Source organism: Salmo trutta, chromosome 27, assembly GCF_901001165.1.
Source record: "Salmo trutta chromosome 27, fSalTru1.1, whole genome shotgun sequence".
NCBI lineage: Eukaryota > Metazoa > Chordata > Actinopteri > Salmoniformes > Salmonidae > Salmo > Salmo trutta.
In genome coordinates, this window is record NC_042983.1 from 30,040,052 (window position 1) to 30,064,404 (window position 24,353).

General features: G+C 41.8%; 1 protein-coding gene across 1 annotated transcript; it reads left to right on the top strand.

The window, feature by feature from the left end:
• The first annotated feature begins 2,922 nt into the window (after positions 1-2,922).
• On the top strand, positions 2,923-10,261 carry LOC115164866 (galactosylceramide sulfotransferase). The gene is made up of 3 exons (XM_029717743.1): positions 2,923-3,384; positions 7,832-7,978; positions 8,266-10,261. The coding sequence occupies exons 2-3, from the start codon at positions 7,851-7,853 to the stop codon at positions 9,419-9,421; spliced, it is 1,284 nt and encodes a 427-aa protein (XP_029573603.1). The 5' UTR covers positions 2,923-3,384; positions 7,832-7,850; the 3' UTR covers positions 9,422-10,261.
• Positions 10,262-24,353: the final 14,092 nt, after the last annotated feature.

The window sequence follows — 24,353 nt, forward strand, 5'->3', positions numbered from 1 at the left end:
TTAACTTTGTATGAAACCTCCCCTAACAAAAAAAACAACACTTTTTGTATACTTTTTAAAAAGTAGGCCACTTTTTTTTGCTTGATGTGTAATTACAATAAATAGTTTTTGTTTAAAGTGGCCCACTTCTTTGAACTTGAGGGCAGGGAGCGATGCATAGGGTAACGCTCAGAAGTTTACATACACCTTAGCCAAATACATTTAAACTCAGTTTTTCACAATTCCTGACGTTTAATCCTAGTAAAAATTCCCTGTCTTAGGTCAGTTAGGATCACCACTTCATTTTAAGAATGTGAAATGTCAGAATAGAGTGATTTCAGCTTTTATTTCTTTCATCACATTCCCAGTGGGTCAGAAGTTTACATACACTCAATTGGTATTTGGTAGCATTGCCTTTTAAATTGTTTAACTTGGGTCAAACATTTCAGGTAGCCTTCCACAATCATTTTCCTCTCATGATGCCATCTATTTTGTGAAGTGCACCAGTCTTTCCTGCAGCAAAGTACCCCCACAAAATGATGCTGCCACCCCTGTGCTTCATGGTTGGGATGGTGTTCTTCAGCTTGCAAGCCTCCCCCTTTTTCCTCCAACATAATGGTCATTACGGCCAAAAGGTTCTATTTTTGTTTCATTAGACCAGAGGACATTTCTCCAAAAAGTATGGTCTTTGTCCCCATGTGCAGTTGCAAACCGTAGTCTGGCTTTTTCATGCCGGTTTTGGAGCAGTGGCTTCTTGCTGAGCGGCCTTTCAGGTTATGTCGATATAGGACTTGTATTACTGTGGATATAGATACTTTTTTACTTGTTTCCTCCAGCATCTTCACATGGTCCTTTGCTGCTGTTCTGGGATTGATTTGCACTTTTTGCACCAAAGTACGTTCATCTCTAGGGGACAGAACGCGTCTCCTTCCTGAGCGGTATGACGGCTGCGTCGTCCCATGGTGTTTATACTTGCGTACTATTGTTTGTGCAGATGAACGTGGTACTTTCAGGCGTTTGGAAATTGCTCCCAAGGATGAACCAGACTTGTGGAGGTCTACAATTCTTTTGGGCTGATTTCTTTTGATTTTCCCATGTCAAGCAAAGAGGCACTGAGTTTGAAGGTAGGCCTTGAAATACATCCACAAGTACACCTCTAATTGACTCAACTATAGTTTGTTAAGAAGACATTTGTTGAGTGGTTGAAAAACAAGTTTTAATGACGCCAACCTAAGTGTTTGTAAACTTCCGACTTCTACTGTACCCATGTCAACTTAATGTCTTCCTCTTTTTTGTCACATAACAACCTTTACTCAAGACTTTCCATTATGAAGGTTTAAGTTGTGCTGATCCTTTGTATTAAGATGTCATTGTAATGCATTACTGACTCTTCCTTCTATTCACTGTACCACTCACTGGGAGCCAAATCATTTATTGGTGCCGGTTGTGTCGGTCTGTGCATGGCAGATGGCAGCCTTCTGGGTTCCATATATGCTGGTGGTGGCACCGTCAGACCAACTCTGATACCATAGAGGTGGAATCTGATGCCACATCATGAGGACTGTGGTGTGGACAGAGGCTGAGGATGCCATGTTATGAAAGTAGCCTTTTCCACAGTGCTGAGCTGGCCTGATTATGCATCCCCTTCATTGCTGTAGGCCACTGTCCATAGGGTGGCTCACAATTGGCCCAGCGTCATCCTGGTTTGGCCGGGGTAGGCCGTCATTGTAAAAAATGATTTGTTCTTAAATTAAGGTTAAATAAAAAATTCCTGAAACCATGATGCGAAAACAGTACATTTGGGTTGGCCTGCTTTGGGTAAATCAGGCATGTGGTGGGGGCTGAGTGTGGTCCACTATCCTGGCCTGTGGGTGGTGTTAACAAGGGACTGCCTTCTGATGATGCTGTGATCTCAGTGGGCTAGGGGCCAGTCCCTCCCGGCTACTCAATCTCCTTATTCACTGACTGACCTCCCCACTCTCCAGCATGCTTCAACTACATTCCACACATGCCAGTCCGAGTCTCAGCCTGGCACTTGGAGCGTGTGCCCGCCAGGGTGCCCCACGTTCAACAAAAGGTTGAGTGTTCAGACTGGGGGGGAGCAAAGGCAGGGTGGGACTATCAGTATGGTCCCTCTGGTTTGAAGGGCTATAGTGTGCAGAAAGGGTAGGACAGTGCCCACCTCCCTTACTGTAATGGTCAGTGCCGTATGACCACATATTGTCACATCCAGTCTCCCAGAGCCAAATGGACTCCTCAATCCCTGGCTCGTCGTTCTCTATTGACATCTAACTGCTGTTGAATGGACGGTGGTGGTACAAAATACAGTGTTCCATATTCTCACGAGTCCAAAGGACTAGCTAGGGAAATCTCCATTCAAAGTGTTTTTTTAGTCCAGGAGTACGTTGAGTCTGAGTCAGGTAATCGGGAATCAATTTGAAACAAAATGCAGAATGAATTAAAAAAAGCTTTTAGAAGCATAATCGATGTATAGCTTCAAAATATAAATAGGCTGTTGGTCCTTTAATTTGAGAACGGTAACAGTTCTCTGTTGTCCCTCCGAGTTAATTTAATTTAGGATTGTGGCTAGAATGTATTCTGTACTGTAACTGGGTTCGCCACAAAACAAAGACTACATGAAATGCAATACCCATTTCTTTTCAGTTTATTTGGAAAATAATCTGTCTATTCATCCAATTTTTGTAAAAAGTATCTACAGTATATGCAAAGCTTGCTAAAACCACTTTTGAGCAATACTGTAGTGAGACAGCAAGCTTGGAGAAGATGGCACAATCAAACTCTTTGTGCCTTGGCTCTCTGCAATTGTTCTTTTTATACTATTTGCTACCCCTCCTATCAGCTTTCAGCTCAGACTAGTGTCTGCTCTCAATAGCCTTCTGTATGCAGCCAGAGAATAGAGCCCATGCCCTGGCCCCCTCTCTTTCTCTTTATCTCTTTCTCCATCTCTTCCTCTACATCTCGTTCCCTCTTTCTTTTTCCCTTTGTGTCTCTCCCTCTCCTCTCTCGTTCTCTTTTAAACTCAAACAAGTGCAAGTCCTGACAGGGAGCCTGAAGTCAGTTGGCTGTATTCAACTGGATCTCGTTCAGAGTCGAAAGTGGAGCTGAAGAATCAGGTGTGCATAATATACAGAGGGAGCACCTGCCAGATGAATTGGCTTTCGGAGCGTTGGGCATAACATATGTAATGACAAGGAAAGCACTTGACCATGTGGCGGGATTGTGACACCGTGTGTGACCCAACAAGAGCAGGCACAAGCCACCAGTGGACCGGACAGCTCCTCTGAGACGCACTGCTATGCACTCTGAGGAGAAACAACTGTCTTAGGTTTTAACTTCAGTTGCGTTTTTCATCTAACTGCAGTTGCGGGATTTATGCACAACAGGGTAAGTGTTATGTTTCACAAAGAGAATGATATGAGGATCATTTGAAAATTAAATGTATATTGTTTTTTGTTCTTATTCTTTGACAAAAGGTTTAATAGAATGATCAGACTGTGCAACTATAATACATTTTTATCTCAAGTTTATCAGCTCTGAATTGTGAGCTGAAGAAAATTATGTTTCTGCCATGCAATAAAGCAGCCAATTTAGTTTCATTCAGACGAGTTCTTTGGGCATTGCCAATGTGATGGAGTGCATAGTAACTTTGCCCTCATTGAATGCTTACCTGAATGTCTCTTTGGGGTTCATTGTCCCGTATGCCGTCATGCATCATATGTCATTATGTGCTTATGTGACTGAAGGTTATGACATCATTAGATAATGGATACGTTGCTGCTTATGCAATTTGTGGAGAGCGTGACTTTTACCTTTGACCTTCACCTTACGATTCGATTTGAACTTCTTAGCACCTACTTATATCAGACCATACTCAGACAGTAGATACAATAAAACAGTACACATTAACAGACACCTGCCCAACAAACAATACAATGCCATCACAGTATGAAGTGGGGTCTGAAATTATTGAGACTTGATAAAGAGCAAAAATGACTCTAAAATAAACAATTCAAATACTGGGCTACAGGTAACTTCCAAAATAATGGAAACGCTTGAGTAAATGAGGGATACACCTGTCAGGTAGGTGGATTGTCTTGGCAATGTAGAAATGCTCGCTAAAAGGGATGTAAACAAATTTGTGCACAACATTTGTAAGAAATAATATTTTTGTGCTTTTGGAAAATTCCTGGGATCTTTTATTTCAGCTCATGAAACATGGGACCAACACTTTACATGTTGCGTTTATATTTTTGTTCAGTATAATATAATATCATTTCTAAACAATTTTGGGGATACAAAATAGGATGAATAATTTATTTTACACAGTAATTTTTGCTCATCTTTGTCAAGGTTGTCAATAATTTCTATATCACAGCCATCATTATCTGAAGTGATGACACCATTCCAGTTCAGAAATTGCCAGCAGGTGTTAAACGCAGGCCCCTGGTGGCTACTCAGGTTTAATTCCAGGTGCATCCCTCCCAGAGGCAGAGGAAGTGCTCAGCCTAACGAAGCACACATCTATCTATACCAAGGTCCATTTTCAGGTTAAACAGCTCCATGCAAAGTTCCCTATTCAGGAGGACTAGCGCTCAAATGTCTCCCATATTTGAATAATTTATTTTACACAGTAATTTTTGCTCATCTTTGTCAAGGTTGTCAATAATTTCTATATCACAGCCATCATTATCTGAAGTGATGACACCATTCCAGTTCAGAAATTGCCAGCAGGTGTTAAACGCAGGCCCCTGGTGGCTACTCAGGTTTAATTCCAGGTGCATCCCTCCCAGAGGCAGAGGAAGTGCTCAGCCTAACGAAGCACACATCTATCTATACCAAGGTCCATTTTCAGGTTAAACAGCTCCATGCAAAGTTCCCTATTCAGGAGGACTAGCGCTCAAATGTCTCCCATATATCCCAAAAGACACTTTCTACTTAATCTACTTCATCACAGCTATTATCAGTAACAAAACATTTTCTTTTCCATCAGACAAAATATTTATCACACAAATGTCTGCAAAATTGGAACGGTGATTCTAGCTGATATTAGACCCAGATGTTTCCATGAGATTTCAAAATTGTGGAAACTTGTTTTTGTTCTTTTCAAGGAGCCGTTTTGAGGAGAAACCTCAAACTTAAACAAAGATTTGGGAGCTTTCTGTGAAGTCAAGAGTATTGTGATAGAGCTTTCTAGATTTGGTTTGTCTTTAGTATAGTTTCTCCACACTGCTACAGGTGGAAACTGGGTGACCCATGTTACCTACTGAATGCTGACGTAGTCTCTGGGTCACTGTGGCTGCGTTTACACAGGTAGCCCAATTTTTTTATTTTTTCACTATTTTGTCTTTTGACCAATAAGATCTGATGTGAAAAGATCTGTTGTGATTGGTCAAAATACCAATTAGTGGGGAAAAAAAAGATCAGAATTGGGCTGCCTGTGTAAACACAGCCTGTGTGCAGTCCGATCGGATTACAGGCTGCAGGGTGAATAGCTGCAGACTCAGACTGGATCACTTTCCAGACCAATGCATTATTCATCTAAAGGATAGATGACACAGAAACACAGGGTATATCCGGCCTTGCTGTAGTGTAGCTTCACTGTTCAGATTAAAGGCACAGCGGTAACACTTTACTTAAAGCATGCAGATGTAATGCTTATAACTTGTTATAAGTATGTTTAAGCCTTTATATGGTCTTACAATTAAGTCTCTATATATAACATTTCAACTTAAATGATCATAAAATCTTGAGTATGTAACTTTCATGATTAGGTGCTGGGACATACAGCTTCTTTGGACAATTTGCCATTGGGCAGTTTTCTAGGAATTGTATAAAGGATGCAGTATCAATCAATCAAATTTATTTATAAAGCCCTTCTTACATCAGCCGATGTCACAAAGTGCTGTACAGAATCCCAGCCTAAAAAGCCAAACAGCAAGCAATGCAGATGTAGAAGCACGGTGGCTAGGAAAAACTCCCTAGAAAGGCCAGAACCTAGGAAGAAACCTAGAGAGGAACCAGGCTATGAGAGGTGCCCAGTCCTCTTCTGGCTGTGCCGGGTGGAGATTATAACAGAACATGGACAAGATGTTCAAACGTTCATAGATGACCAGCAGGGTCAGATAATAATAATCACAGTGGTTGTAGAGGGTGCAACAGGTCAGCACCTCAGGAGTAAATGTCAGTTGGCTTTTTATAGCCGATCATTCAGAGTTAGAGACAGCAGGTGCGGTAAAGGGTGAGTCCAAAACAGCAGGTCCGGGACAAGGTAGCACATCCAGTGAACAGTATGTGGGTTGAAACGATCAAGGAATGCACTTTTTCTTTTCTTTTTTACATTTGCTCAACATTAACCTAGTAGTTGATGTGAAGTTATGCTTTAAGTGAATGCCTTGGAAAAACAACAATATTGCATAAAAAATGTATATGTCATTGAAAAACAGTGATCTAACAATAGCACATAACATGAGACATTTCTGTAACATTTGTCAAAACCTGACATAATATGGTCATAACACTGTCATTACACATATATTTAGACCTGTTGTGACATATGTAGCAGTATTTTATGGCCGGTAATGACCCCTACATAAGAGTGTCAAAACCCATGAAACCTACCACACAAGGAGAACATTCCATTACACCATAGCCTTCTTGTCAACAGTATGTTTGTTATACAACATTTTCCATAATTGACCATATTAAATTGTAAATGTAATTACGAGCATATTGATGTCATACATGCACCTACCTCAGTGCTCTGTTGCTGATGACTGGGATGAACACAGGAGCAGATTTCAGGAGCAGGACTAGACACCCTCTTTTTGACTGATGACTGACATAAGGGCATGTACGTTAGAGGCCTATCTGGCTTATATGATTATTACATTTACATTTCAGTCATTTAGCAGACGCTCTTAACCAGAGCGACTTACAGTAGTGAATGCATACATTTCATACATCATTTTCTTCCCCCCCATACTGGCCCCCCGTGGGAATCAAACCCACAACCCTGGTGGTGCAAACACCATGCTCTACCAACTGAGCCACAGGGAAGACACAAATCTCATGACAGAGACATTAGTATACAGCCAACATGACAAATGGTCATAATGCTTCTTGACAGTGTCATAAAGTGTATTTTCTTAGTCCAAGTAAAGTGACACAGGATGGTCCTAATTCTTCTTGACAGTGTCTTAAAGTGTATTTTCTACATGTTTTTGATGAAAAAAACATGACTGTGATGAATTCATTACAACAACAACAAAGGAGTTAAGAAACAAACTTTCAAATGAAAGGAAACTTATTTGCAGAGAAAAACCCCATTTGAATAAATGTGGGTTTGACACTCTTATGTAGGTGTCATAACCAGCCATAAAAAAAGCACAATAGGTGTAAATATATGGGTCATGACAGTGTTATGACCATATTATGACAGATTATGACAAGTTATGTTAACTGTTGTGACTTTATGACATGGTTATGACTGTGTCATAATGTGTTAGGACACTGGGTGTCAAGTAAAGTGTTACCGAAATTTCAATTATGCCTAGAGATAACCTCAACAGATTGAACAAAGTGGATTTCTAAGAGTTGTTCCATTACCAGAGGCACACAATGTCCTAATTGGAAACAGCCATCTGACTGAGCTGCTGTGTGTGTACTCAAATAATTGGCCACAGGAGACAGTGGATCCAAGGGACTTGCAGAATCCATGTCAATGAAAAAGTTGAGGTCATCGATGAACCATAACCTTAGAAGATTTCAGGACCGCCAGTCCATTGTTTTGGTACACTGGATAACTTAAACTGAACTTACATTTTTGCTTCAGATAACGTCTATTTGGGACCATGGTTGGCAAGCAGGGGAGGCAATGGAGGTCGATGTGCAAAGGCCTTGTCCTGGGTACCCTACTTACCAGCTGTATGGTCCTGCTCTACTTCCTTTCTGCTCCACAGTCCCACTTCAACCTGCCTGAGTAAGCCTCATCCATACTCTTCTTACTGGGGGGTGTTGGTGCAATGGTTGGGCATCCTTTGAAGTATATATTGCATCAACAACATTCAGTAGCAATATACATGTATATGATATAGCCCACAGATGATACAGAAACTTTTATTTGCCATAGGAATGATGGTAGTACGCTACTGTACTATGAGAGGCAAAATGAGTGTTGCAGTCTTCTACAACATTGCATGATGGTAAATCAGTCTATAACGTTGGTAATTTGATAATGTGTTGTATTTGTACGCGTGCTCTCCATAGGGGTCCAGTGCCTTACTCCTGTTCCCATCGGCCTGCTCAAGCCCACACCAGACTTATCAAAAACAGCTCCCACCATGCACCGGGGCAGACAGGCATCTGCACTCCCAAAGTGGACATCATGTTCATGAAAACCCACAAGACAGCCAGCAGCACACTCCTCAACATCCTCTTCCGATTCGGAGAGAAGCACCGGCTCAAGTTTGCCTTCCCAAATAGCCGTAACGACTTCTTCTACCCCTACCCATTCCAGCGCTCCCAGGTCAAGGACTACAGGCCTGGCATGTGCTTCAATATCATCTGCAACCACATGCGCTTCAACGCACCTGAGGTGGCCAAGGTGCTCCCTACAGACACCTCCTATATCACCATCCTCAGAGACCCGGCTGAGCTCTTTGAATCCTCCTTCCACTACTTTGGCCGCCTGGTGCCCGTGACCTGGAAAATACCAGGCGAGGACAAGGTGGGGGAGTTCCTGCGTGACCCCCGCCACTACTTTGACCCCAATGGCTTCAACTCTTTCTACCTCAAGAATCTGCTGTTCTTCGACTTTGGGCAGGACAACACTCTGGAGCTGGGCGACCCGCAGGTAGAGGAGGGCATCCGGGCCATCGCAGGCCGCTTCCAGCTGGTCATGCTGGTGGAGCACTTTGATGAGTCCCTCATGCTGCTCAAGGACGCCCTCTGCTGGGAGATGGACGACCTGCTCTTCTTCAAGCTCAACGCCCGGAAGGGCTCCACCGTGTCTAAACTGACCCCGGAACTGAGGGCCAAGGCCCTGGAGTGGAACGCCGTGGACTGGAGGCTTTACCAACACTTTAATGTCACCTTCTGGAGGAAGGTGGAGGCATATGGACGCCAGCGAATGGCCGACGATGTGGCGGAGCTCCAGAGGAGGAACGCAGTGATGGCGGACATCTGCATCGAGGGAGGCCATGCTGTGGACGCAGGGAGCATCCAGGAGACAGCCATGCAGCCCTGGCAGCCCATCGGGGAGAAGTCAATCATGGGCTACAACCTGAAAAATAATGTGGACAAGGCCCACCGCAAGCTATGCCTTAAGATGCTCACCCCAGAGCTGCAGTACCTGACAGAGCTGGGGGTCAACCTTTGGATCACTAAACTGTGGGGTCATGTGAGAGATGTGATCAACTGGTGACTAGAGAGTGAATAGAGAGACATGAGCGAGAGGGGCCAAGAGAAAGCGGCTGTGGGTGCGTGCCTGCTTGTGTGAGAGCCCCTATTGGATTGCATAGCCTCCAAGACCTGAATGCCTGCAGAAGATCATAAGGGGTTTGGTTTTGCATAGCCTCCTCAATCATGGCATGATGAACTCTTCCTCTGTGTCAGCACTATTGACTTGTTTGCCTTAAATACAGTACATGTTTGCAGTATGTAATGTACCTGATAGGTGTTTGAGAACCGCAACGTTTGCGTCAGAATCTGAAGATAAGCATAAGCATCCCTCTTTAAAACGTATGAGTTTATAGGTATAGTATACTGAATGCCCTTTATACCCTCAGCCCTGCCAATCTTAAGAGAGTATTTTTGAAATAAAGACAAAATTAAAAAGATGACTGTTGATTTGATTTATCAAGGTTGTTCGCAAAGTTAATAGTTAAAAAATGATGTCTTGATGTGCATTTTGCTTTACTTTTCAAACGTATATCTAGAAATGACATCATCTCTATTTTACACCCACTTTAGAAGTCATGTTTGTAACAACATAATTGTAATAACACCAGGTCATGTAATAACTTTTAATATTGTACTACTTTACACCCACTTTAGAAGCCATGCTTGTAACAACAGATAATTGAAATAACACCATGTCATGTAATATCTTAATAATGTACTACCTGTTCTGGATTATGTTATAAATCGGCAGATAACGTAATTGTTGAACAGATACATAATACCTTTTTCTTGATAACGTAATAATATAACATTTTTCTGTGATTATTCTGTGAATAAAAAAGTAGTAGACCAATTAGTAAAACATCTGTAGAAAAAAGATCAGAAATAGGCTGCCCATGTGATTCAGTTAAACCGGCAGCATGCCGACCTTACCCTGTCTCTGTCTCCCAAACAGGAGTATGTAGCTTGGTCAGGGTGGGATAGCTCAGCACATCGGCTCTTTTCTATCCATTGCTTCTGTCTTTGATTGGTCGGCTTCGGGGAGGAGGAGCGTGGTTGGCAAGGGAAATAGGTGTGGGAAATAAGTAACTAAAAGACATACAACATTATTGTAGATAGATGAGTATAGAATAAGATGAAAGATAGAAATATAAGATGTTTTTTACTTGTTCTTTATTTTCTTCATGTATTTAAAGGTTTTGGGCTATTACCCCTTTGGGTGTTATTTGTCTTGCTTCTTGTTTTGTGAATTGTTTTGCTTCTTTTCTTCTTGATGGGTATCATTTGGCTTTCCATGTGTTGAGTTTAAGGCTGAACGTTTAGATCTGAGTCTGGGTCCGGGAAAGGTTCAGGTGGGGGCTTGGATAGGAACCTTGTTTTGGGTAAGGGGTACGGGGGGTTGGGTACGGACTCAATTTAGGGTAACTAAGGGGTAAGTTGTGTAGTTTTCTTTTAGGACAGGTGTTCAGTAGGGTGGAGAGAGGAGTGTCCTTGTAATGAATGCTTCTTCCATTGTTTTCTTTAGTGATAGGTTATATTTTACTTTGGAAATCTATTGTTTTCCTAACAGGTCCAGGCATTCAGTGATGGTTTTCATGCCAGAGATATCATGGAGGTAGGTAACAGTTAAGTTGCTTGGGAGGAGGTAGACTGCTCTTATTGCGGTGTTCTGCATGACTTGTAGTTTGTTTTTGAGTATGGCTGATGACATTATCCAGGCTGGGGAGGAGTACTCGAAAACAGGCCTGATGTAGCTCCGGTACACTTTCAGTAATGTAGTTGGAGCTGCTCCGGGACTCCTCCCACACAGGGCTTTTAGATGGTTTATTCTTATTTTTCTTTCTGTTTCGAGGTTTTGAATGTGCATTATCCATTTCATATCTTGCTGGAATGTCACCCCCAGGAACTTAGCCTTTTTTTCCTGTCTTTAGGTTTTTTCTTTAATGGACGGTATAATTGATCAATGCACCATCATACCAGGTAATTTAATGCTTAAAAACAAAAAAAGGATGAATAAGATTTTTGGCTACAGATGTGCCATTTCTTACCGATATCTACAGCTTTGGTCCAAAAACAAATCTTGTTAAATTACTTCAACACATACTGGAGTTACTGGCTAAGCTAACAAGTGGCTAGCTTAACTAACAAACTAGTTATGTTTGTTGCGGAGTGCATGACCAGAATGACACGTCGATGAACCACCAAAGGCACACCCCATTTCTGTTAGAAAATGTAGAAAGAGGTGTTGGACAGTTTTTTTGTGCCAATAGTAGACCTTTAAAGTAGAGGTAGCAGATAATGGACACTAAGGGTGGGTTGCACCAACATGGATTAACTCTTAAACTGGGCTAAATCAAGGTTTATCTATTAATCTTGTTGCACCAAATGTTAAACCTAGTTTAAAATTAATCCTAGTTAAATTAAATCCTTCCTCTAATCGAATTTTAGTTTTCACTTTAAACTTAGATTAATTTTAAGCCTGTTGCTCAATGAATTAAAAAATATATATAAACTAAGCTTGGAGGTTAATTCTAAACTGCCACTTGAGATGGTTTAACTGGTAAAATGGCAGGATATCTACTGTGGAGAGACCAAAACGAGTTCCTCTGTCACGTCGGTATAAAGGATCGGGAGACAGGCGCAGGAATGCGTAATAGTTTTTTTAATTAGACCTAAATTACAGAATGCTGTGTAAAGGCAAGGGGACGAAGACTAAACAAACACTATACAAAACACAGGGTAGAAACCCAAACAAAAGAGCGAGGAGTACCTCGAATAAATAACACAAGCGCACAATAATTAACACACGGGACGAGACCCGTAATCATCTGCGCAATCCACAATGGCACGAAAGCCAAAACACACAGCACAGGTACTCACACGCACCAACGGACGTTGTAACAATAACCGACCGGATACTGGTAAACCAAGGACCCACTTATACAATTACTAATAACTGGGAATAGGGGCCAGGTATGCGTAATGAAAGTTCTGGAGGGATCTGTGACATCCTCAGAGAATAATTAGAGACAGGTTGAATCCTGTTGAGTTTTATGATAACTAACTTATTATTAGTGGGCTATTTACGTGCCCATTTTGTACAACAATTGAATTGGGGCTTATGATATGCCCAACCTTGGTACGAATTATGATGTTATGTACATTTTAACGTGCATTATAGGCATTGATATTTACCAGTTATTTATGCTTACTAAATATTTGTGGGTCAAGTTGTCCGTCGTCATCATAGGGGTTATGGAGAGGGGCAAACTATTGGGGAATCATCTTGCATATCTTTTGGGTGATAGGATCAATTCCCTTGGACGGAGGCCCCCCTCCGATTTGGGTCCCTCTTCTCTTTAATCTGTGTCGATCGATTACATTTGTCGCATAAAATGGCCCAAGCAGTTGTGTTGTCTGTCTTTTTATCCTCCAGTATGTTACTAAATTCCTCCATCAGCTCCGACAATAGTTTTTTTTTCAAAAGCGGAGACATTTTAACTTATTTGACGTGGCATGATCAGGTGGCTAGCGGACAAATAATAAAATGGCTAAATAACATTAAGTAATGACAATAATAAATAACATTGTATGCTAGCTAGCTTGGTTTATAAACTAGCTAGCTACAGTAGCTAACGTTAGCTAACAAATTAGTACTGGCAAATAACGGATTTTAATTTCAAATCAGCCAACACATGAGAACCTTTCACGGTGGAGTTGCAGTAGTTCTAACCTAATATTGTTATTAGTTATTAAGGAAGAGCAACTTTGTGGCCTCATTTGTCAAGTAGGCTAGCTACTTCGTTTCAACTCACGAAATACCTCATGTATTGGTGTAACATGTCACTAGTCGTAGTTTAAAACCATTAATCATAGATTTACTGATCCAGATTTAAAATTAAGTGGTGCAACACATCTCTGAATAGTTATAAACCTAGATTTACAAAACCTAGATTAGCTCTAATTCTAGATTAATTTAAACCATATTGGTGCAACCCACCCATTGTCTTTTGTTTGGAGAGCACCTGATTACGCTTAGAGGTAGACCTGTAGGCTACCTGGCATTCGCGCAAATGTAGGCATATACAGTAGGGGAAAAAAGTATTTGATCCCCTGCTGATTTTGTACGTTTGCCCACTTACAAAGAAATGATCAGTCTATAATTTTAATGGTAGGTTTATTTGAACAGTGAGAGACAGAATAACAACAACAAAATCCAGAAAAACGCATGTCAAAAATGTTATAAAATGATTTGCATTTTGATGAGGGAAATAAGTATTTGACCCCTCTGCAAAACATGACTTAGTACTTGGTGGCAAAACCCTTGTTGGCAATCACAGAGGTCAGACGTTTCTTGTAGTTGGCCACCAGGTTTGCACACATCTCAGGAGGGATTTTGTCCCACTCCTCTTTGCAGATCTTCTCCAAGTCATAAAGGTTTCGAGGCTGACGTTTGGCAACTCGAACCTTGAGCTCCCTCAACAGATTTTCTATGGGATTAAGGTCTGGAGACTGGCTAGGCCACTCCAGGACCTTAATGTGCTTCTTCTTGAGCCACTCCTTTGTTGCCTTGGCCGTGTGTTTTGGGTCATTGTCATGCTGGAATACCCATCCACGACCCATTTTCAATGCCCTGGCTGAGGGAAGGAGGTTCTCACCCAAGATTTGACAGTACATGGCTCCATCAAATGATGCGGTGAAGTTGTCCTGTCCCCTTAGCAGAAAAACACCCCCAAAGCATAATGTTTCCACCTCCATGTTTGACGGTGGAGATGGTATTCTTGGGGTCATAGGCAGCATTCCTCCTCCTCCAAACACGGCGAGTTGAGTTGATGCCAAAGAGCTCCATTTTGGTCTCATCTGACCACAACACTTTCACCAGTTCACATCATTCAGATGTTCATTGGCAAACTTCAGACGGGCATGTATATGTGCTTTCTTGAGCAGGGGGACCTTGCGGGCGCTGCAGGATTTCAGTCCTTCACGGCGTAGTGTGTTACCAATTGTTTTCTTGGTGACTATGGTCCCAGCTGCCTTGAGATCATTGACAAGATCCTCCCGTGTAGTTCTGGGCTGATTCCTCACCGTTCTCATGATCATTGTAACCCCACGAGGTGAGATCTTGCATGGAGCCCCAGGCCAAGGGATATTGACAGTTCGTGTTTCTTCCATTTGCAAATAATCACACCAACTGTTGTCACCTTCTCACCAAGCTGCTTGGCGATGGTCTTGTAGCCCATTCCAGCCTTGTGTAGGTCTACAGTCTTGTCCCTGACATCCTTGGAGAGCTCTTTGGTCTTGGCCATGGTGGAGAGAATGGAATCTGATTGATTGCTTCTGTGGACAGGTGTCTTTTTTACAGGTAACAAGCTGCGGTTAGGAGCACTCCCTTTAAGAGTGTGCTCCTAATCTCAGCTCGTTACATGTATAAAAGACACCTGGGAGCCAGAAATCTTTCTGATTGAGAGGGGGTCAAATACTCATTTCCCTCATTAAAATGCAAATCAATTTATAACATTTTTGACATGCGTTTTTCTCAATATTTTTGTTGTTATTCTGTCTCTCACTGTTCAAATAAACCTTCCATTAAATTATAGACTGATCCTTTCTTTATCAGTGGGCAAACGTACAAAATCAGCAGGGGATCAAATACTTTTCCCCCCCACTGTAAATGTGCCCATTTGGGGATCTGACAGTATTTCTGATTTGGCTTAATTCACCACCACTAAAGAACTGTGGAGGTTCTCAAAGTAATGTTTTCTTCACCTGTCGTGCAAATTCTAACCAACTGTGAGAGACTTTGTAATTTCTTCAAACAATCAATCTTCATTATAAGATTTGCAAAAATGGAGCAGTTTAACTATCACACAACAGGTGCAACAGTCAAGAGCCCATCAAACAAGAGTTGGGTCTCAGCCTTTATATGAAAGTTCATTCATAAACTTAGGATACACTACACACGTGTATGCTGTAGCCTAGTGGAGACCAATATCTATCTTGTGTTATTAAGCTATATAAAACGGTTGTTGATGTGTATAGCTGCATTTCAGATACATTTTTGTACATTTGAATGTTGCAGTAATAGGACCTAGGCCTACAGCATTTGAGCGATCGTGAAATAACATTATTTTAGATAGCAAGCCCTGATCCCAATGACTCGACTTCACCCGCATGGAGAGAAAGAAAACTGCTATTTTTTAGCAACTCACAAGGCTCATTTGAATTTCCTGATGCATCAGGAAGATTCTCTGCGACGAAAGAGTGATCAAATTAAGATCCAACATCCTTGTGTATACGAAACAATAATATAGACACAACATGTAAGGTGTTGGTCCCATGTTTCATGAGGTGAATACGCACAAAAAGCTTATTTCTCTCAAAAGTTATGCACAAATCTCATTTGCCAAGATAATCCATCCACCTGACAGATGTGGCATATCAAAAAGCTGATTAAACAGCATGTTTTATAAAAAAAAGTACATATTTATCTGATTTGTTGGATGTTTGACAATTATATACTTAACTAAACAGTAAGACATTTCTCTTCTGTTAAATGTGTGAACTGAGAGGAGCCTAAAAACCTACAGCTGGCATTCCATAGATGTGGTGTGTAGATAGAGATAGCCTGGAGGAACAGAACAAATGCCTCAGTATTCCTAATTATCCTGGCATCTGGGAGACAACACCAGAGGCAGATGATCAGAGGATGAACCCAAAGTGGCTTATGGTGCCCCCAATCTATATGGGAGGGTTGAACCAGCCATGACTAAGCATTCTTGGTATCAGCTATATAAGAAAAAGGGAAAGCTACTGTTGGGCTGACTGGTCTCATTATTGCAATAATTAATCAATATTGAATAAAGATGATTGTTTGAAGAAATGACAAAGTCTCTCTCACTTGATTAGAATATTCCACCACAATATTTGGTGACCCAGATGGGACACCAAACTCCATCTGCTGACGGCTCCTGAGGACCTGGGTTTAACCGTGCACGGTGCCACACTTAGTGGTTTGAGGGAAACCCGCTCTCCACTGAAGAAGCCAGGGACCTGCCTAAGATCTGAAGGAGGGAGCCAGGTGGGTGGTTATGGTGTTCCCGAACAGACAGATAAATATGGTGAGACTGACTTTTATTGGAAACAATTAAAAAATATATACAGTATCTCACAAAAGTGAGTACACCCCTCACATTTTTGTAAATATTTGAGTATATCTTTTCATGTGACACTGAAGAAATGACACTTTGCTACAATGTAAAGTAGTGAGTGTATAACAGTGTAAATTTGCTGTCCCCTCAAAATAACACAACACACAGCCATTAATGTCTAAACCGCTGGCAACAAAAGTGAGTACACCCCTAAGTGAAAATATCCAAAAGCACAACAGTTGGGCACTGTGGTGTTGAACGCTCAGCTGTAGTCAATGAACAGCATTCTCACATAGGTGTTCCTTTTGTCCAGGTGGGAAAGGGCAGTGTGGAGTGCGATTGAGATTGTGTCATCTGTGGATCTTTTGGGGCGGTATGCGAATTGGAGTGGGTCTAGGTTATCCGGGAGGATGCTGTTGATGTGTGCCATTCCCAGCCTTTCAAAGCACTTCATAGCTACTGACGTGAGTGCTACGGGGCGGTATTCATTTTGGCTGGTTACCTTCGCTTCCTTGGGCACAAGGACTATGGTGGTCTGCTTGAAACATGTAGGTATTACAGACTCGGTCAGGAAGAGGTTGAAAATGTCAGTGAAGAAACTTGCCAGTTGGTCCGTGCCTGCTTTGAGTACACATCCTGGTAATCCATCTGGCCCTGTGGCTTTGTGAATGTTGACCTGTTTAAAGGTCTTGCTCACATTGGCTACCAACAGCATTACCACACAGACATCTAGAACAGCTGGTGCTCTCGTGCATGCTTCAGTGCTGCTTGCCTCGAAGCGAGCATAAAAGGCATTTAGGTTGCCTGGTAGGCTCGCGTTACTGGGCAGCTCGTGTCTGGGATTCCCTTTGTAGTCTGTAATGGTTTTCCAGCCCTGCCACACCCGACGAGTGTCAGAGCCGGTGTAGTAGTATTCAATCTTAATCCTGTATTGACGCTTTGCTTGTTTGATGGTTCTTCTGAGGGCATAGCGGGATTCTTATAAGCGTCCGGATTATTGTCCCGCTCCTTGAAAGTGGCAGCTCTAGCCTTTAGCTCGATGCGGATGTTGCCTGTAATCCATGTCATCTGACCACTTCCGTATTGAGCAAGTCACTGGTACTTCCTGCTTTAGTTTTTGCTTGTAAGTAGGAATCAGGATATAATTATCGTCAGATTTGCCAAATGGAGGGCGAGGAGAGCTTTGTATGCATCTCTGTGTGTGGAGTAAAGGTGGTCTAGAGCTGTTTTTCCCTCTGGTTACACGTGACATGCTGGTAAAAATTTGGTAAAACTGATTTAAGTTTGCCTGCATTAAAGTCCCCGGCCACAAGGAGCGTCGCTTCTGGGTAAGCATTTTCTTCTTTGCTTATGGCTTTATAGAGTTGGTTGAGTGCGCTCTTAGTGCCAGCATCGGTCTGTGGTGGTAAATAGACGGCTACGAATGATATAGATGAGATCTCTCTTGGTAGATAGTGTGGTCTACAGCTTATCATAAGGTACTCTACCTCCGTCGAGCAATACCTCGAGACTTCTTTAATATTAGACACAGCGCACCAGCTGTTATTGACAAAAAGACACTCACCCCCACCCCTCGTCTTACCAGACATAGCTTCTCTGTTCTGCCGGTGCATTGAAAATCCCTCCAGCTCTATATTGTCCATGTCGTCATTTAGCCACGACTCGGTGAAACATCGGATATTACAGTTCTTAATGTCCCATTGGTAGGATAATCGTAATCGTAGGTCATCCATTTTATTTTCCAATGATTGAATGTCAGCAAGTAGAATTGATGGCAATGGGAGTTTACACGCTCGCCTACGGATTCTAAAAAGGCAGCCTGATCAGCATCCCCTTTTCCTCCATCTTTTCTTCACGAAGTGGATCTGGGCCTGTTCCCGGGAGAGCAGTATATCTTTCTCGTCGGACTCGTTAAAGGAAAAAGCTTCTTCCAGTCCGTGGTGAGTAATCCCAGTTCTGATGTCCAGAAGTTATTTTCGGTCATAAGAGACAGTAACAGCAACATTATATACCAAATAAGTAAAAAAATAAGTTACAAACAACGCAAAAAAACTAACAAAATAGCACAATTGATTACGGGCATGTAAAATGTCAGCCCTTCTCTTTGCCGCCATTTTAGTGATATTAGATAATATTCTATAAGAGCAACAGGAGCTCAAGCAGTAGAAAATGTGAGATGTCGGTACTCAAGCATTACTTCTTATCCCTTGGGCAAATAGCCTACAGCTGTGTCTGTCCTGAGCTCACTGGCACGGGAAACTGAGGGCCCAGAATATTTTATACAATTTTGCAAGTTCTCTAGTGCAAGATTCTGGCGAGACCCAGATTAATAGTTGATACAATGTTTGAAGTTGTTTGCAGACAGGCCACACGTAGCCAATGTGATTTATAGGATATTTATTTTTTATCAGGACATTTTCGACCTCCAGGCTGTAGTTTTATTTGTTGGCTTCATGTAGGCTATTTTTACATAGTTGGCAATGGCAATAGAAGTTACGTTTTAGGTTTGTATCATTTTCATTTAGATTTGGCTAAAATTTTGATTAACCACATGACAATGATTTTGAGATATGAAGACGTTATTATAAATTACATGAAACTGCTCCATGAAAATGTGCATATGAAAACCATAACTGCACGCAGATCAGTATAAATGGTAAGTAACATTTGCATTCCACATGTAGCCTATTATCGGAAACTTCAGGAGAGTATTGGCAGAATCTGTGAAAGCCAGCAGGAGAGGGAGGAGAATGGTTGGGTCAGGTTAAGTTTTTTTCTTCTAGTTATCTAGATCTCTGGCTCCCTCTTGTGTCTTATTTCATCAAACAGTAAGACAAGCTTAATGCATATAAACTCAACAAAAAAAGAAACGGCCCTTTTTCAGGACCCTGTCTTTCAAAGATAATTCGTAAAAATCCAAATAACTTCACAGATCTTCATTGTAAAGGATTTAAACACTGTTTCCCATGCTTGTTCAATTAACCATAAACAATTAATGAACATGCACCTGTGGAACGGTCGTTAAGACACTAACAGCTTACACACGGTAGGCAATTAAGGTCACAGTTATGAAAACTTAGGACACTAAAGAGGCCTTTCTACCGACTCTGAAAAACACCAAAAGAAAGATGCCCAGGGTCCCTGCTCATCCGTGTGGATGTGCCTTAGGCATGCTGCAAGGAGGCATGAGGACTGCAGATGTGGCCAGGGCAAGAAATTGTAATGTACGTACTGTGAGACGCCTAAGACAGTGCTACAGGGAGACAGGATGGACAGCTGATTGTCCTAGCAGTGGCAGACCACATGTAACAACACCTGCACAGGATCGGTACATCCGAACACCACACCTGCGGGACAGGTACAGGATGGAAACAACAACAGCACGAGTTACACCAGGAATGCACAATCCCTCCATCAGTGCTCAGACTGTCCGCAATAGGCTGAGAGAGGCTAGACTGAGGGCTTGTAGGCCTGTTCTAAGGCAGGTCCTCACCAGATATCACCGGCAACAACGCCGCCTATGGGCACAAACCCACCGTCACTGGACCAGACATGACTGGCAAAAAGTGCTCTTCACTGACGAGTCGTGGTTTTGTGTCACCATGGGTGATGGTCGGTTTCGAGTTTATCGTCCAAGGAATGAGCGTTACACTGAGGCTTGTTCTCTGGAGTGGGATCGATTTAGAGGTGGAGGGTCCGTCATGTTCTGGGGTGGTGTGTCACAGAATCATCGGACTGAGCTTGTTGTCATTGCAGGCAATCTCAACGCTGTGCGTTACAGGGAAGACATCCTCTTCCCTCATGTTGTACCCTTCCTGCAGGCTCGTCCTGACATGACCCTCCAGCATGACAATGCCACCAGCCATACTGCTCGTTCTGTGCATGATTTCCTGCAAGACAGGAATGTCAGTGTTCTGCCATGACCAGCGAAGAGCCCGGATCTCAATCCAATTGAGCACATCTGAGACCTGTTGGATCGGTGGGTGAGGGCTTTGGCCATTCCCTCCAGAAATGTCTGTGAACTTGCAGATGCCTTGGTGGAAGAGTAGGGAATCATCTCACAGAAAGAACTGGCAAATCTGGTGCAGTCCATGAGGAGGAGATGCGCTGCAGTACATAATGCAGCTGGTGGTCACACCAGATACTGACTGTTACTTTTGATTTTGACCCCCCCTGTCTTCAGGGACACATTATTCCATTTATGTTAGTCACATATCTGTGGAACTTGTTCAGTTTATGTCTCAGTTGTTAAATCTTGTTATGTTGTATACAAATATTTACAAATGTTAAGTTTGCTAAAAATAAACGCAGTTGACAGTGAGAGGATGTTTCTTTTTTTGCTGAGTTTAGTTGATTTTATTAAGACACATAGGGTGTGTCTATAAATAGAAAAATAGAAGTTTAAACATTTTGACTAATAGATTGGTTGAAAGAACCGGTCGAACAAGATTTGTTTTTGTCGGGGACAGCCCCAATTACCTTTACATGTTGCACAACTTTGTTAATCATAAAAATCAAAATTATTATGATAAAAATCTAAAAGTTAAAATTAAACTAATGTGAGACCACCAGCCTCTGCCATATGGACACATTGATACACTGTGATCCATTAGCAGTTAAAGAAATTAAATAAATGAATGCGTGCATGGAACTCAGAGATAGCCTATAGGCCAATGCAGCAGTAGGCCACTTTACCTTGCCAACTAAGTAAAAATACATAAAGCCGACAAATAAAAACAGTAGAACATTCAGGCTCTTTCAATCTAATTCATCGCTCTACTCTGCCTGTCTGCCTCTCTTTCAGTCTGTCTTGACTTGAACTATAGCTAGTGAAGTACAACATTGTATCAAATCAATCAACTGGGCACAGCCGTAGCTGTCGCTAGCGAACTTGCAACATTAGGTATGTTTCCATTAACTTGTCCAGTAATTTTTGCATAGAAAATAGATGCGACAATTCCCTGCTATTGAATCAAACTAGCCTACTCCGGGCCATCAGTAGGCAGGTTTCCATTGACCCAGGTTTATTCACCAAAAGCAATGTCGCAAAACAAAGAAAATCATTGCGACATGTGTAAAGGAAATGGCAGATAAAGGACACATTTTCTAAAGATCAAAAACATTTTATCAGTTCCACAGGGGTGGATTTTTCTTTTGTCAAACTTTCTTTATTGCAACAAGTGATGATGGAAACGGTGTTTTTCAAATGAATGATGATTGCCAAATATTTTTTGAAGGTTACAGATGTCATCGCGTAACTATAAGATCCACTCCAAATGTAATTCTAATTGCCTACTGGTTGCAAAATCCTTTTTAAAAATAAAAATTATGTTTCTTTGCAGGACAATGATGGCTCTGACTTTCAAGAATTCCTGAATTGCTTCGCCTTGCTTTTATGGTTGGCTGGCAAGTTTCCCCATCCAATTATCTACAGGAGTGCATGTTTTCCCATGGCATGGACCGTGGTGATACGTTGGCACATGAGAATCAGTGGCATGTATTCAAAAAATGTACCAAGAAAAAAACATAAAATAATGTAGCTTTTGTCTCTCTGTGTTTCATCATTTTCCTTCAATTCGCAAGAGGCTGAATGTATCTATTTAGAGAAAGCAACCAAGCGAGTGAAAAAGCGCCCCTCTGTCTCTGCATGTGTAGCCCATCTATCTGATGCTGTCTGGTCAAAAATACATTGTTGCCACCCGTGGCATTGAATGCAAGGGATGCCAATTTGGCCTCCCTTGATAAAATAGTATACAATAATAGCCATTCAGCATTGAGCTAAACTGAGTGAGCTCAACTGTGAATGGTCCTGGTGCACCAAAAAAAAGTGTCAAGGGAAGCCAGTTTGGATTTGGCTTCACACCAATCATATCGAGAGCAAAACGCAATTCACAGAAAAATCTTGAATTGTTGCATCTTGTTGTGTTGTTGTCCTCCGGTGGCTAGCTAGCTAGTTAAAATTGTCCCTTTCCTAAATTAGCATTTGTTGGAGATAGGGATTTGGATTTGTGGATTTACTTAATTCTCTGTACTATCCAATGATTATATAGGCAATTATGATCCAACCATAAGAGGATGGAAGTTCAATATGTAGCTAGCTGTAGTAGGCTAATGTTAATTACCTGGCCTGGCACATTGTTGCCCAAGAAAGTAAGTTAGGCTAGCGAGCAAGCATTTTAGCCAGGTAGCCTAGGACAACAACAACTAAAAGCATGTACTGTATGACAGTCTAAGCATAGGTGATTTGATTATGTTGAAATGGTGCTGGAATAATGGAGGCAGTTCCTGTTTTCTTTGCGACTCGCAGTAACTCTCTGTCGTTCTAAATTAATAGTTGTTTAGTAGTCCAAAAATGTCAGAAACATTAACTTGCTTGACCATGCTGTAGGCCAAGTAACTGTTTGCTACAGGCAATATGCTTTGTGGACTTCACCGGACAGAGGTTGCTCTGTGGTTTTGTGATGAAACAAGGTGTGGTTTACTTTATTCTGCCAGTGTGTCTCTATATCATGGTGGCAAGGTATATGAACTAACAGGTTATAGAGCAAACAATGCAATTAACACATACTGTAGTTTGTAATATGACATTTTTTCTGGCTTGGCTTCTGCAGTGATTTTACCCACGTACCAATACTGATGAGAATTATTAGGATATGGCAAATATATGTCAGTTATTGCATTCTACCCATGCTGGCTTTCGGGGACTACCTGAGACATGAAACAGATAGGTGGGAGGGTATACAGGCTGTTGCCAATTTATTAATGCGCAATTTGCCTAAATGGGTAATGGAAACACTTCACCAGCTATATTTTTATTCAACACTGTAGTTTTTTGTGAGAAAAAAAATATATTGGTGTGACGTCATCGATAGAAGATAGTTAAATGGAAACGTACCCTAGCAGGCAATTGTCACATCTCTTTTCTAGGCACATTTTGTAAGTGTGGTCAAAAGAATCACTGGACAAGCTAATTGAAACATAGCTATACTGAACAAAAATATAAAAGCAACATGGAACAATTTCAAAGATTTTACCGAGTTACAGTTCATGTAAGGAAATCAGTCAATTGAAATAAATGCACTAGGCGCTAATCTATGGTTTTCACATGACTGGGAATACAAATATGCATATGTTGGTCACAGATGCCATAAAAAAAAGTAGGGGCATGGATCAGAAAATCTGTCAATATCTGGTGTGATCACCATTTGCCTCATGCATATTTCCAAGATGGTGTAGCAGCAAGACGTGTTTGTTTTTGTCCCGTGTAAATATTCAGCTTTTTTCATTTCTGTATACATTTCAACCTCTTTTTCCATTTTCGATTTAAATATACCTTCCTGCAACCCACCTTACCCAACGTGGTACAGATCTGCAATTTTTTTTTACCTTATAACTGGAACCTCCATCAGAAGCTAGCCTTCAGCAGCTAGCCAGCTAATTAGCTTCTAGTTATTTAGTCATTGTTAGCCACTGCTAGTAGTCTTTACCTTTAGCACAGACACCAGCCACTTTAGCCCGGATAGCCTTGAAAATATCTGGCAGTCTGCACAGCGCGATATCAGCCCTGAGCATATTAGACTGCTTTTTTCCCCCCACTACATCACTGGATTCCTGCCGCAAACTCTGGACCATTACACAGGATCATCACAGCTAGCTAGCTGCTACTGAGTGGCTATCATGGCTAATGCCATTGTCCAGAAGCAAGCACCAGTTAGCCTCAAGCTAGGCCCATTCCCCCAGCTAGCAAACAAAGTACACCAACTACAATACCTCTCTTGCCAATTGGCCTGGACCCTTTGTCGACTC

What these genes read in the sequence shown, in the direction of transcription:
- LOC115164866 (XM_029717743.1), top strand. Translation starts at nt 7,851, where the DNA reads ATGGTTGGCAAGCAGGGGAGGCAATGGAGGTCGATGTGCAAAGGCCTT. An exon ending in TCCCACTTCAACCTGCCTGA is followed by an intron (nt 7,979 to 8,265) that starts GTAAGCCTCATC and finishes TGCTCTCCATAG; the next exon opens with GGGTCCAGTGCCTTACTCCT.